Source organism: Pseudorca crassidens, chromosome 17, assembly GCF_039906515.1.
Source record: "Pseudorca crassidens isolate mPseCra1 chromosome 17, mPseCra1.hap1, whole genome shotgun sequence".
Taxonomy (NCBI): domain Eukaryota; kingdom Metazoa; phylum Chordata; class Mammalia; order Artiodactyla; family Delphinidae; genus Pseudorca; species Pseudorca crassidens.
The window spans coordinates 1,157,890-1,170,448 of NC_090312.1; the positions used below are offsets into that span (position 1 = coordinate 1,157,890).

The window sequence follows — 12,559 nt, forward strand, 5'->3', positions numbered from 1 at the left end:
CTGGCCAGGGCTGACCAAAGGGTGCTGGCCCTGCAGGCCTCCCCAGGCTCAGCCTCCACTCTGTCTCCCAGAGTGCCCCTCCTCTACTCAGGCCTACCCCCCTGCTGCCTGGGGAGCATCTCCCTCCTCGCCTAAGCCACAGGGCATTGGGGCTGCCTGGGAAGCCCTGTGTACCCAGACATAACACACCTGTCCTCACTCCTGCCCAGGGTGATGCCAAGTGGTTCTTGCAGGCTCCCCTGGGCAGGCACCATGACCCACAGGGCTGTGTTCTCAAGGCCTGGCCCCAAGTGGTAGCCAGTAAATACCTACAGCTATAAGGCCTCTCCTTCCATGCACACCCACCCAGGGGCACTGCCTGAGTGCCCCAGAGGACCAAGTGGCGTCCTCCTCAGGGGACAACCTCCAGAGTATCTGGACCCAGAGGACCAGAAGAGTAGGGAGGCAAACATACTTCCAGGAAGTTCTCTCAAGCCAGGGGGGTCCAGCTTACCCAGGACCAGTGAGGTGCACAGGGCATAATGAGGGACTATTGTTATGGTCAGTTCCCAGGACCCACTGTTGACCAGCACCAAGGAGGGAAGGAAAGTGACCTCCAGGGCCTGGGGAGCCTTCTGGGGCCATGCAGCAGCCTGTGGGAAAATCCCTTGAGTCAACTGTATCCTTCTTTTATTTCTGAGGTTTCCTCTAGGAAGCCCCCCCAGACCACCACCCAAGTCCTGCTAGCTGCTTGGCCTTGAACTCTGGGCAGGACCCACCCCTTCTTGGCGGCTCCTCTTGGACCAATCACTCCCCCATCTGTTAAATGTGAACCTGGGATCTAGATGGGATAAAGTAACTGTGGGTCATAAGACCCTTCCAAGGGCTTTTCCTTACAGCTCTAGGGGGGGTGCCAAAGGCAGCCCAGCGGTGAGGAATGAGGCCTGGGGGGTGGCCGCCTGCAGCCCCCACTGGAGTCTTTCCTGCCCCTCCCTTCCAGATTAACCGAAACCTGCTAATTGTGGCTGCCCTCTGCACGCTCCCCTCCCCCACCGCGTATTTCTACCTCCCTTGGCCTCCCCTCCCCTCCCCCTTCCATCCGAATGATAAAGGGCTTGGCCCGCCAGCCCCCGCCTGGCCTCAGGCCCCAGCTCTTCCTCACCACACTACCACACTGCCCCAGTGCCCTGCGCCCACCACCCGGCCGGACCCCTGCCCACGTTGCCTGCTTCCTCTGCATGGGGCCCTGCAGCAACCCCCGCCTGGGGCTCCCCGGGGGGGAGTCGCCCTCCCAGCACCCCCAGAGGAGGAAGAAGAGATACCTGCGGCATGACAAGCCCCCCTACACCTACTTGGCCATGATCGCCCTGGTGATCCAGGCCGCACCCTCCCGCAGGCTGAAGCTGGCCCAGGTGAGAGGATCCCCGCCCGCTCTCCCTCACACTCCGTGATCGGACCTGTCCCCGGAAGCGTCCTCCACCTGGCCCCTGCTCGGAGGCTCAGGCTCCGGCCTCCACCCCGACCTGGCCCTACCCAGCCATGCCAGTGGGGCCGGTCCTTGGCCTGGGCACCCAGGGAGAGAGCTAAAGCACTCAGGCAGGCCCCTTCCCGGCGAGGGGGGCCACGCAGAGGCGAGGGGAGGGGCAGCGTGGCCCCCCACCCACGCGCCCCGGCTCACGGCGCCCGCTGCCCGCCCGATGGTTTCAGATCATCCGTCAGGTCCAGGCCGTGTTCCCCTTCTTCAGGGACGATTACGAGGGCTGGAAAGACTCCATCCGCCACAACCTCTCCTCCAACCGGTGCTTCCGCAAGGTGGGGCAGGGCGAGGGTCGGAGCCTGGGGGCGGGACGCGGGCGGAAATCCTGAGTATCCGGGGTCGTACAGCCCCACCCAAGCCTGCCCCCCTCCTCCACCAGGTGCCCAAAGATCCCGCGAAGCCCCAGGCCAAGGGCAACTTCTGGGCGGTCGACGTGAGCCTGATCCCAGCCGAGGCGCTGCGGCTGCAGAACACGGCCCTGTGCAGGCGCTGGCAGAGCAGGGGCGCCAGGGGAGCCTTCGCCAAGGACCTGGGCCCCTATGTGCTGCATGGCCGGCCCTACCGGCCGCCCAGTCCCCAGCCGCCGCCCCGCGAGGGCTTCAGCATAAAGTCTCTGCTAGGGGACTCCGGGGAGGGGGCGCCGCCGAGCAGCCCAAGTCGGTCAGGCTCAGTTCGCATAGGGGAGGAAGAGGCACCCACTCCAGTCCCCACCTCTGAGAGGCCTCTGTGGCCCGTCTGCCCCCTCCCAGGGTCCCTGAGAGCAGAAGGGGAGACTTCCCAGGGGGGAAACAGCAGGCCCTCGCCCCTCTCCCCTGAACCCAGAGCCTGGCCCCTGCACTTACTGCAGGGTACCCCAGGCCCTGGGGGACTCCCTGGTGGAAGCCACAGGGCCTCGCTTTGGGGGCAGCTACCTACCTCCTACTTGCCCATTTACACTCCCAACGTGGTGATGCCATTTGCCCCACTGCCACCCACCTCCTGCCCCCGGTGCCCCCCCTCAACCAGCACAGGCTATTGGGGGGTGGTCCCTGAAACCCATGGCCCCCCAAGGCTGCTCTGGGATCTAGATGCCCTCTTCCAGGGGGTGCCACCCAACAAAAGCATCTATGATGCGTGGGTTAGCCACCCCCGAGACCTGGCTGCCCCTACCCCAGGCTGGCTACTCTCCTGGTACAGCCTGTGAGGCTCCCAGGGCAGGGGCTGCTTTCCTCTCCCACCCTCTCCTGCCACCCTGAGGCCTGTTGAGGGGAAACTAAGGGATGTGTGGCTCCGCCTCGATACACGAGGTACCAGCCGTGCTGAGAATCGCGTGTTTATTGGACACTCCCGAAGAGCTGTGGCCCAGCTGGGCACCACCGCAGCCCTGACGGTCAGTCATGCCTCTCTTACCCCGAGAGGCAAGGCTGGAAGGAACAGGGCTGTGCTTGAAGTAGCCCTTCCTGTCCCCTTCCTGGTCCCACCTTCTGCAGCCCTCTGTCCATCTATCCATCCATCCATCCATCACCATCTGTCACTTCCCCTCCCTGGCTCCGGGCTGGGGGAGGGTAGACCTGATGACCACCCCAGCCGCTCCATCCCTAAGTCCTGTCCCCCCTCCACTGTTGCCTGGCAAGGAGGTAGCACCTTTGGGGGGAGGGGACGGAGAATGGAGACCCTACCTGGTTTTGGTGGTGGTAGTGGGGAAGATAAGAGTAAAGGAACAAACGACATTTTAATGCAAGTCCGATGTTTGGTGATGGGGTAGTGAGTCTGGTGGCCACTTGGCCAGGGTCTGCCTCCGCGACTCTGGGATCCCCTGCTGTGCGCGGCGATAACAGCAGATGGTGATAAGCTAAGGGCCTGGGCCGGGGGGGGGGGGGGGGGGGCGGTGGTGTGATCATTACCCCAGGCGGAACACTTCTGGGGGCGGGACAGAAAGGGGTGGACTCTGGGAGTCTGGGGGGCAGCGGGCCCCCAGAGATCAAGGAGGTCGTGGGGGGAATAGGGACTTCGCTGCCTCTGCCGGCAGAGACGCGACCCAGACTCCTCGGGCAGGACTACGAAGGCAGGTCCTCCGGCGGTGCCAGGGCCGAGCTGGAGCCGCTGTCCAGGCCGGGGCTTGGAGGGCTGCCGGGCGAGGGCGTGGCGGTGCAGGGGGTCCCAGAGAGTGGTGTGTCGGTGCTCAGGGAGGAGGGCGTCCCGGAGCGCGGGGCCCTGCGGGGCCTAGCAGGCCCCAGCTCCACTCGCCCCACTCGCTCGGCGAACTTGAGCGAGCACACGGTCTCGCCGAGATCCTCGGGCCGCGTGGAGACCTGCGGGGAGCGGCGCTGGTGGGCGGGCCCGGGTGGGCGGCGCCTGGCATGCAAACGACCCTCCCGCGGGCCGCGGCCGCCTGGTCCCACCTGCAGCAGCAGCACAGCGGTGGCGCCAGGGCCCAGTGCGGGCTGCAGCAGGCGCGTGAGCTGCGAGTCGCGGAAGGGCACGTGTGGCCGGCGAGCCCGCAGCGCGGCCATCACTCCTCCCAGCGCCAGCAGCGAGCGGTTGATGGTCCGAGCCTCCCGCAGACGCTGAGCGCCGTCCCGGTCTTCATGCGACGTGCCGGCCGCCCCTGCCTTCCAGGCGCGCTCGGACCCTGCCAGGTCCACTAGGTGCAGCGTGCCTGCAGGGGCGAGCGAGCCCGGCGTGGAGGGAGGCCCGGTCTCGGGTGCAGCGAAGCCCCCCGCAGGACTCAGACGCCGAGGTACCTGCGGTGCCGGGACCGCTTGATGGGGACGCCGTGCGCAGCGTCAGCGTGACCAGGGCGTGCGAACGAGAGCTGTGCTGGTTCATGGCTGTGGCGGCGGTGGCCCGGTTGCTCCTCCCCAGGTTCAGCATCTGGAGGACGGAGGACAGGGCTGGCCTGCTGCGGCGTCCGCGGCCCAGGTGGGAGTACAGGGCGGGGGCTTGGAGGGCTGCGTGGCCCCACGGGGCACCCTCACCTGGTGCAACGACTCCAGATTGGGCACGTCCCAGTGGGTGAGGCCAGCCACCTGGATCCCCCCTTCGCCTGCTGGGCCCTGCCTCACTGCCAGGCGCTGGGGAGGCCCTGGGGCTAGGAGGTCCCTGGCGAAAAGAGGGAAGGCTCTGTTGGGGGTTCTGAGGGGCGGAGCCAGAAGTTGGGGCCCCCGGGCGGGGAGGAGGCACCGTTTGCGGCCCTGACCTGACAGCCTCGTTGTAGATCTCCACCATGCTGAGGGTCACGTGGTGCTGTCCCCCTGTTCCCATCTCCCGGAACAGTGACTGCAGCGCCCTAGGAGCTATGCCAGGGTCCTCAGGTGGGCCCTGGGGAGGGGGTGGGGTGCCTCATCGGGCTCACATCCCAGCCACTGGCCCCAGGAGCCACCCAGACTGCCCCCTTTCCCACCTCCATGCTGTAGGTCTTTCCCGTCCCTGTCTGACCGTAGGTGAAAATGCAGACACTGTAGCCTCCGAGGCAGGACAGCACAGCCGACTCCAGCTCCCTGAAGACCTAGGAGTAGGAGGGGTTGGGAGGGGCCCTAAGCCCCAGGACCTGGGGCAAGGTGTGAACAAAACTTGATTCCCCTGGAAGGAGGCTGGCTCTAGGGGAGCACAGTGGAAGAGTGGATCTCCCAACAGACAGGTGAGGCTCCCTGGAGAAGGTGGCATTTGCCAGAATTTGCCAGGCAAAGTAGGGAAGGGACGTGACAGGTAGCAGGAACAGGTGATGCAGAGTATTGATTGACGATTGACTGCTTGGAAGGCTTGGGGGTGTAGCAGGCAAGAGCCCAGACCCTGGGCTTGATGGCCAAGTTCAAACCCTGGGTGTGACTGGAGGCAAGTCACTCATCTTGCCCTCTGTGAGATGAGGGCTGTAGGGGCACCTGTTGTGAGGATTAAGTGAGAATGCAGACCAAGAGGACTAGTGCAGCACTTGGGACATGAAAGATGAACCCAGAGGGTCCCATGTGTGGAGGCTGGTGGGCAACCAGGATCCTGGAAGTCGGGCCCTGGGAGGGTGCAGAGAGGCAGGTGAAGGGGAGATGGAGCTGGGACTTGCGTCCTTTGGCAACTGGACACCAGCAGCAGCCTCTTGAGCAATGACACAGTCGGCCAGCTTTTGTGCCCAGGTGGCGGGTAACCACTGGGCTGTCAGATCTCTTTGAAATTTTGGTTGCCAGCTACAAGGGCAGAATCCAGAATTGCCAGTGAGGTTGCTAGGATTCCATGACTAGAAAGGAGCGTCGGGGGCGCTACTGCAGACAGAGATGGGGAATACAGGTGAGGGAGCCCAGTAACAGCCCTTCGGCTCTTTCAGCCAGAAGTGGAGGACCCTGTCTAGGAAGGCTACCCAGAGGACAGTAGACGAGGGGCCCCTGTTCAGGGCTGCAGTTGGGATGGAGGCTGAAGACAGGGTGGGGGTGGTATGGGGGGTAAATAGAGGTAGGTGGAAAACGGCTGCGGTGCCCCAAAAAGTGAGGAAGGGAGTACCTGCCAGGCACTCTCATCACAGTCTGTCCCCGTGAGGCCAGCACAGGTCTGGGTCTCTGATAGCTCTGCCCCTCGCCTCACCCCCTCCCAGCTCTCAGCCTTGTTTCCTGAGCTCTAGTTGCAAGTTGGTGTGCAGTGAAGATAGTGTGCAGGAAACGAGGCAGCGGGGGGCTGGGGTTGGAAGCTCACCTGTGCCCCCCCACTCCCCTTGCCAACAAAACAAGGAGAGCTACCCACCCTCAGAGCTGACCATCTCTGGACCCTGGGCCAGGGGAGTGGGCAGTCAGTGAAGCCTGCGGGAGGGAGGTCACAGTACTGACCTCACAACAACAACAGCACCCCAGCCATGCTCCACAGCCCCCTGAGTAACCATCACCTCAAACGTGTTCATTTTCCTTCGTTTCCTGGCACAAAGTTACTTTTGAAAATGTTAATCTTCCTGTTTAAGCCATAAAGTCTGTCCCCCCCAGCCTGCAGAGTTTGGTGGGGGGATGCAAAGCGGAAATCCTGGAAAGAAAGTAGGTGCCCAGCTAGCATACCAGTCCTGCCTCCCAGACCCTCTGGCTCCCTCCCCTTCCCTGCTGGAGTCCAGCCGCCCTCTCTCCTGGGAGGGCAGACAGACAGGAGCCTTCTCTGGTCTCCAGGGAACTCTGAGTGACAGCTGACACAGGTGAAAGAGTGGAGCATCACCTCCTCCTGGCTGGCGTGTGGAGGGAAGACCCAGTCCAGGCGGAAGCGACGCTGGTGCCCTCGATAGCAGGTGGTGACAGTGCCACCCGGGCCGGGCTCTAAGCTCACCAAGTTGGAGGGTGTCCCTGGCCTCAGCCGACAGAGCACACGGATGTTTCCTGGGGTGGAGATCAGATCAGGGGGCTGCCTCCCAGATCCTGAAGCATGGAGAGCCCCCATGTCCCCCACCTCTGCTGCCCCAGCCCTTTTCTCCCCAAGCCTGCCATACCCTTGAGCTCCAGCAGCCGCCCTGGGCATCCAGTTGGGGGCCCCTGCTGTGCCTCAAGGAGCTGAGTCCCAGCCCCGCCCGCTGACAGTGCCCCCAGGGCCCACGATACCTGGGGGCACAGAAAGGTGAGGAAGGGGAAGGCAGTGGGAAGAGAGCGAGGGATGGGGTGCTGAGGGCAATATCCACCACGTGGCCCCCAGCTGTGGGGATCCACAACTTTCAGTGGCTTCAGACCCTTGGGGCGTCATTCAGTGGGCCTGGGATGGAGCTCAGGGACCCGAGGAGGACCGTGGGCTTCCTGGCAATCCTGTGAGGGATTCACCGTCACCCCAGTTTGCACAGAACACAGTTGTTCTGGTTCCAGAACCTAAGATTTGCAGTAGACGAGACAAGACCCTGGGGCTGGAAAGGAAGGGAGAGCAGGGGTTCCCCAAGGGGAGGCCAGTGACGAGGCTGCACAGAGAACAAGTGCAAGGGAGGGGAGCGAGTGGTCCTGACCTGGCCCCGGGCTTCGCTCAGCGAACCCTGGCAGCTCTGGGTAAAGGTGCTGACCAGTCCTCGGAGATCCCCACAGCCCTGACGCAAGCTGGCCATGCGAGCACGAAGTCCTGGGGGCAGGAAGGCTGTTGTGAGGGAAAGCCCAGACCCCACAGCCTTCCCGTGAGCTCCGGAGCCCAGCCCTTACCTGCCAGCTGCCCGCGCATCTGCTGCAGCTCCCTCCTGCACTTCTGCTCAGCCTCCTGCTGGAGCTGCCGGAGGGCCCCCCGAAGGCCCTGAAGCTGCACCTCCTGCACCCCTAGCTGCCCCACCCAACCCCAGCCCTGTCACTGAGGAAACAGGCACTTACCAGGCTCTGCCTCAGACACCCCCTCCCCAGAGCCCCAGACTTCCCAGCCCCTGGGCCCAGAGCCCACCTGGACTCGGAGAGCTTCTGTGGTGTCCTGGGCCTCTTGAAGCCGGCCCCGGAGCTCCAGCAGTGCCTCTGCCTCCTCCTGTTCCTGCAAGGGGAGTGGGGCAGCTGAAGTGTGGAGCCAGGAGGAAACTCAGGGAGGGGCACTCCAGCTGCGCCATTTTACAGATGAGAAAGTCAAGTCGACAGGGGCTCACAAAGCTGGTCACACACCCGCCTCCCAATCCAGGCAGGGCTCCTGTCCCCGCGTCTCTCTGCTCTCCTGGAGTCAGTCACTGGGAGAAACCGTGGGCTGGAAGGGGGGGATTCTCCCACGGGCGTCAGCCTCCCTGAAGGGGCTGCCACGCATTTGCCACCCCCAGTCTGGGCCTCAGGTCTGAAGGGTCAGAGGGGGCTCCCTGCGTCTGCTCCAGTGAGCGCAAAGTCCTGAGAAAGCCCAGGCGGTGTTGCTAGAGACCAGGGTGCAGGAGACCCGGGCTGCAGGGACAGTGGCAGCTAAGGAGCAGGATACCTGCGGGGCCCTGTTGGGGGGGGCGGGGCCCCAGTGCAGCAGGAGGTCCCGAGTAAGGCTCAGGCTCTGTTTCAGGGCTTTGTTTTCCAGAGTCAGATGCTGAACCCTTTTCTCCGAGTCTGTCGCCCCCTGGGAGAGAAGGAAGCCCTCAAAACTCACCTGGAGGCTGAGACCCTCTCATGTCCCCCTTGTCCAGCCCCCACCCCAGCAGCCTCACCACTCCCACACGCAGCTGGCCCAGCTCCTTCTCCTGCAGTTCCAGCTGCTGCTTCAGCTCTTCCAGCTGGAAAGGAGGAAAGAGCACCGGGTGGAACGCCTCCTTCCAGTCCCCTTCCAGACCCCCCCAACCCCCCACTGCCTCCTGGGCCCCTCACCTGTCCAAGGATAAGCTGTCCCAGCCGCTGCCAAGCTCTCTGGTCCTCCTCTAACTGAGGAGGCTGCTGCCCCTGGGCCTCACCCCTTGGTGAAACAGGAGGGCTTTCTTCTTGGGATGGGGATCCTGGGGTGGGGTGGACCCAGTCAGGACAGAAGAGCTCTCTGGCCTGAAGGAAGGGACACCTCACATCTGGCTGCTAGGGTTCTGGTGGGCGTCACTCCCTGGACAAACTCCCTCTTCAACTCACTACTCCTTACGCACCAGCAGGAGTGGGGGGCTGCACCCCTGAGGCTGGCTGCGTCGCCTGGGGCAGGACCTGCCTCCCCCTGGGGCTCCGAATCCATGCCAGGAGGGCCAAGAGCTGACCGGTCACCGTCAACAGTGGGGGAACATCACCAGGCTGGGAAAGAAATAGAAATCCAAGTGGAAAAGGATGGGGGCCGGGTGGAGAGGATACAGGCGTATGGATGGCAATCAGTAGGCCTGAGAACACAGAACAGGTTGCCGTAGAAATCTCAACTCTGCTTACCTTGCTCAGGTCGGCAGAATTCCCGAAGCTCTCTTCCGCCCCCAGCTGGACTGAGAGGAACTCCGCAAGACGCACGAGAGCCTCCTCCAGTGAGACCTCGGCCGGACGGCCCTCCGCTGCCCCTCCCGGCCCATCCTCGGACTCCGAGCAGCCTGCGAGGCAGTGGGATGGGTAGGCGTGCTGGGTCACGTGTCGGATGCTAGGCCACTAGCCGGCACCTGCCAGCTCCCTCCCTCCCAATGAGGGCACGGGCACCCCTGCATCTCTCGGACGGCGGCGCTCCCTCGTTGCCCCGGGAGACGCAGCACTCCCGATGCACCAACAGTACCTACCGACCAGACCGGTCAGCTCGGTCCACAGCTCTGCGGTGGGCTGGTCGGGGCGGCGGCGACCCCCGGGCTTGCCGCGGGCACTCTAGGGAGGGAGCGGGGGGGAGTCCCTGAGGCGAGGCCAGGCAGCCCGTGGGGCTCCCTGCCTCCGAGAACTGAGCCCGAGGGGCTGGAGCCGGGCTCTCAGCTTCCAACACCAGAGACGGGGTCCTCGGCACGGCCCCTCCCCCGCGTCAGCGCCCCGGGACCTACGCAGCGCCGGCCTGCAAAACCGTTCTCCGGAAGGGGGTCGCCGGCCGAGCTGCGCCCGCCCCCGCTCACCTGGGCGGGGTTCCCAGGGTCGGCGGCCGCCGCGGCCCCGCCATCCCTGCGAAAGAGGCTGTAGAAGATGTAGATGAGCAGCGAGTAGAAGGCGTACATGAGAGCGCGGGGCGGCAGAGGGCCCCGCTTCGCGCCGCCCCGCGTCCCCGCGCCCCAACTCCGCGCCCGACCGCTGCAGAGCCCGTGCGCATGCTCTGGCGGCCGCCCCCTCGGTACGGCCCCGCACCTCCTCTTCCAGAATCCCTACCGGTCCTCTGCGAAGGACCCCTGCGCGGCTGTACCCACTCAGAGCCTTCCGCCCGCAGGTGTCCAACCTTTTTTCCCCTCAAGCCCCTTTCTCGGCCCCTCCCCTCACCGCCGCTTCCACCAAGCGCTCCCCTCTCCGACCCTCCCCTCCCGCCCCTTCCTCCGACCCCTCCCCTCCACCTCCTTCTCGGCCCCTTCCTCCAACCCCTCCCCGCGCCGCCCTCCCCTCCCCTCAATACCCTTCCTCGGCCCCGCCCCCTCCTCAGCCCCTCTCCTTACCGCCCCTTCCTCCAACTCCGCCCTACGTCCTCCTCGGCCCCTTCTTCCAACCCCTCCCCTCAATGCCCCGCTCCTCACCGCAGCTTCCTCCAATCCCTCTCCCCCTCCCCGACCCCTCCCTCACCACTCCTTCCTCAGCCCCTCCCCTAGAAACCCCTCCTCTCGCCACCCTTTCCTCGGCCCTTCCCCTCATCGCCCCTTCCTCCAACTCCGACCCGCCCCTTCCTCCAACCCCACCTCTCACTGCCCCTCCCCTCACGGCTCCTTCCTCGAGCCCCTTCCCTCCCCCCAAACCAGCGGGCGTGTGCGTCCAGTACCAAGCAGAGACCCCTTCTCCTAGCCCCGCCCACTCTTACAACCCAGTCTAGCTCTCCTCCACGCCCGCGACGCCCCGGCCCCGCCCCCCCTCCGGCCGCTCTAGCCTCCGCTCCTCTCGTTGGTTGGCGCGGGGCCGTCGCACACCCGGCGCGGGAGGCGGAGCGGCAGCCAGAGGGCGGCGCGGTGGGCCTCCGCTCGCCGCTGCGCTGGCGTCGCGCAGCTCAGCGGTCTCTGAGTGCCTGCGCCGTCGCTCTTTCCGGGCCGGGTTCCGAGGACGGCGGCTCCCCGAGCGTGGGGCCCTGCGCCCCTCTCCCCCAGGCCCTGCGCCGACTTGGGTTCCAGGACGCCAGAGCTAACGCCCACCCAGTCCAGGCCCCGCACCGTCTTTTCCCGGCGGATTTAGGTTCTTCTTCCCCAAAGGTTGTGTCCAGTGGCCTCAGGGCTCCTGTGAGTTTCGGATGAGCCCATAACAATATTTAGAAATGGGGTTCTGGAACCTGGGAATCCTGGAGAGACACCCTTAGGGCCCCCTGTCGCCGGCTTCTACGTTCTTCTCCAAAGTTGAGGATCCTTTTCCCGTTCCCTCAGACTCACTACCGCCCGACGTGTCATGGCCCCCAGGCCAGGGCGCGAGTGGAGCTCCGCCCTGTCCCACCTGGCGCTGGGATCAGTGTCTCTGTATGCAGCCCTGAGCACTGCCCAGGTGAGTACACTGGGGCCGGTCAGGGGCATAGCCCACTCCCAAATCCCTAGAGGGTGGTGGGAGGTAAGTGTGGGGGCCCGACTTCTGTGAGACCTTCAGACCCTTCCCTGTTTAAAGGGAGGTCCTGGCCTCTTTTTCCCACATCTCCCTTCCCTGTGTTGACAGGCAAATCGAGGGGCCGCTGCTGGCTTCCTGCTCCAGGCCCTGGCTGCTGCCACCATGCTGGCCCCAGGGCTGGGCACAGATGAAGACTGTCTTGCTGGAGCCTGGGTGGCCACTGTCATTGGCCTGCCCCTCCTGGCCTTCGATTTCCACTGGGTGAATGGGGACTGCTCCTCCGCCAACCTGCTCCTGGGAGGAGGCATGGTCCTGGCAGTGGCTGGTGAGCACCTTGGTGCTGAGGGCCGCTCTGTGGCTGGGCAGGCAGTGGTGCTGGTGGTCGCAGTGACCATCCTCATTGTGGCTGTTTTCACGACCAACACTTATGGAATGTTGGGGGGGGTGATGCTCGGCGCCGCAGGCCTCCTGAGCCGGCTGGAGGAGGACAGACTGCTGCTGCTGCCAAAGGAGGACGTCTGTCGCTGGGCCCTGGCCGGAGGCAGCTGGGCCTACCACCGGGCCCTGCACACACAGCGCCTGCAGTGGGGGTGATGGTTGGGGACAGCAAGGCGAGGCTTCTGCCCTGGCTACCACTTTACCCTCATGGTCCTGCTCCTAGGGCCTCCTCCTCTAGGGAGAGACTCTCCTTCAACCGAAGCCAGCTTGCTGCAGAGTGACTGGTAAGGGGGCAGAGTCTGGGTACTATCTCCTTCTCTAGCGCAGTGTGAGGACTTGCCTAGACCAAAATGAGGGGGACTGGGTCCCGGGCATGTTTCGGGGCCTGATTCTGGGCGGGCCATAGTTGTGGATCCAGAGAGAGGCTTGGTCTCCAATAAACCTTAGGGATTTAGCAGGAATATGGACTCTGCCTATTCTTGAGTCGGATTGAGAGGGCCTCCAGTGAGCTTCCTAAGGCTCCCAGGGCAGCAACTGGTTTCCCTGAGCAAAGGAAGGCAATGTGCTGGAACCAGCCCTGGGGGCCTCACTCAACTTGGCC

The 12,559-nt window shown here is 64.5% G+C and overlaps 3 protein-coding genes across 7 annotated transcripts; 2 read left to right on the forward strand and 1 right to left on the reverse strand.

The window, feature by feature from the left end:
- The first annotated feature begins 386 nt into the window (after positions 1-386).
- FOXH1 (forkhead box H1) lies at positions 387-3,231 on the forward strand. The gene is made up of 3 exons (XM_067712528.1): positions 387-1,391; positions 1,687-1,791; positions 1,896-3,231. Exons 1-3 carry the CDS (start codon positions 1,083-1,085, stop codon positions 2,697-2,699), a joined length of 1,218 nt encoding a protein of 405 aa, XP_067568629.1. The 5' UTR covers positions 387-1,082; the 3' UTR covers positions 2,700-3,231.
- Positions 3,209-10,295, reverse strand: KIFC2 (kinesin family member C2). 4 transcript variants are annotated; one of them, XM_067712526.1, is made up of 18 exons: positions 9,849-10,294; positions 9,600-9,681; positions 9,268-9,419; positions 9,000-9,138; positions 8,737-8,861; positions 8,580-8,645; positions 8,363-8,491; positions 7,856-7,939; positions 7,627-7,690; positions 7,440-7,549; positions 6,942-7,050; positions 6,674-6,831; positions 4,899-5,003; positions 4,695-4,816; positions 4,474-4,597; positions 4,240-4,369; positions 3,898-4,154; positions 3,209-3,807 (listed from the first exon to the last, which is right to left on the reverse strand). In XM_067712526.1, exons 1-18 carry the CDS (start codon positions 10,014-10,016, stop codon positions 3,553-3,555), a joined length of 2,379 nt encoding a protein of 792 aa, XP_067568627.1. In that variant the 5' UTR covers positions 10,017-10,294; the 3' UTR covers positions 3,209-3,552. The 4 variants fall into 4 exon arrangements, with proteins under 4 accessions (XP_067568627.1, XP_067568626.1, XP_067568628.1 ...); XM_067712525.1 differs by having other exon boundaries at positions 7,627-7,741; XM_067712527.1 differs by having other exon boundaries at positions 7,627-7,741; positions 9,918-10,293.
- Positions 10,296-10,908: 613 nt separating this feature from the next.
- On the forward strand, positions 10,909-12,419 carry TMEM276 (transmembrane protein 276). 2 transcript variants are annotated; one of them, XM_067712532.1, is made up of 3 exons: positions 10,910-11,207; positions 11,349-11,463; positions 11,629-12,419. In XM_067712532.1, the coding sequence occupies exons 2-3, from the start codon at positions 11,371-11,373 to the stop codon at positions 12,112-12,114; spliced, it is 579 nt and encodes a 192-aa protein (XP_067568633.1). In that variant the 5' UTR covers positions 10,910-11,207; positions 11,349-11,370; the 3' UTR covers positions 12,115-12,419. The 2 variants fall into 2 exon arrangements, with proteins under 2 accessions (XP_067568632.1, XP_067568633.1); XM_067712531.1 differs by having other exon boundaries at positions 10,909-11,463.
- Positions 12,420-12,559: the final 140 nt, after the last annotated feature.

Coding starts and splice junctions, on each gene's coding strand:
- FOXH1 (XM_067712528.1), top strand. CDS start 1,083: ATGATAAAGGGCTTGGCCCGCCAGCCCCCGCCTGGCCTCAGGCCCCAG. Junction 1,392..1,686: donor GCAGGCTGAAGCTGGCCCAG/GTGAGAGGATCC, acceptor CGATGGTTTCAG/ATCATCCGTCAGGTCCAGGC. Junction 1,792..1,895: donor CCAACCGGTGCTTCCGCAAG/GTGGGGCAGGGC, acceptor CTCCTCCACCAG/GTGCCCAAAGATCCCGCGAA.
- KIFC2 (XM_067712524.1), bottom strand. CDS start 10,016: ATGTACGCCTTCTACTCGCTGCTCATCTACATCTTCTACAGCCTCTTT. Junction 9,682..9,848: donor GTTTTGCAGGCCGGCGCTGC/GTAGGTCCCGGG, acceptor CTCCCTCCCTAG/AGTGCCCGCGGCAAGCCCGG. Junction 7,940..8,362: donor CCCCCAACAGGGCCCCGCAG/GTATCCTGCTCC, acceptor CTCCCCTTGCAG/GAACAGGAGGAGGCAGAGGC.
- TMEM276 (XM_067712531.1), top strand. CDS start 11,371: ATGGCCCCCAGGCCAGGGCGCGAGTGGAGCTCCGCCCTGTCCCACCTG. Junction 11,464..11,628: donor CAGCCCTGAGCACTGCCCAG/GTGAGTACACTG, acceptor CTGTGTTGACAG/GCAAATCGAGGGGCCGCTGC.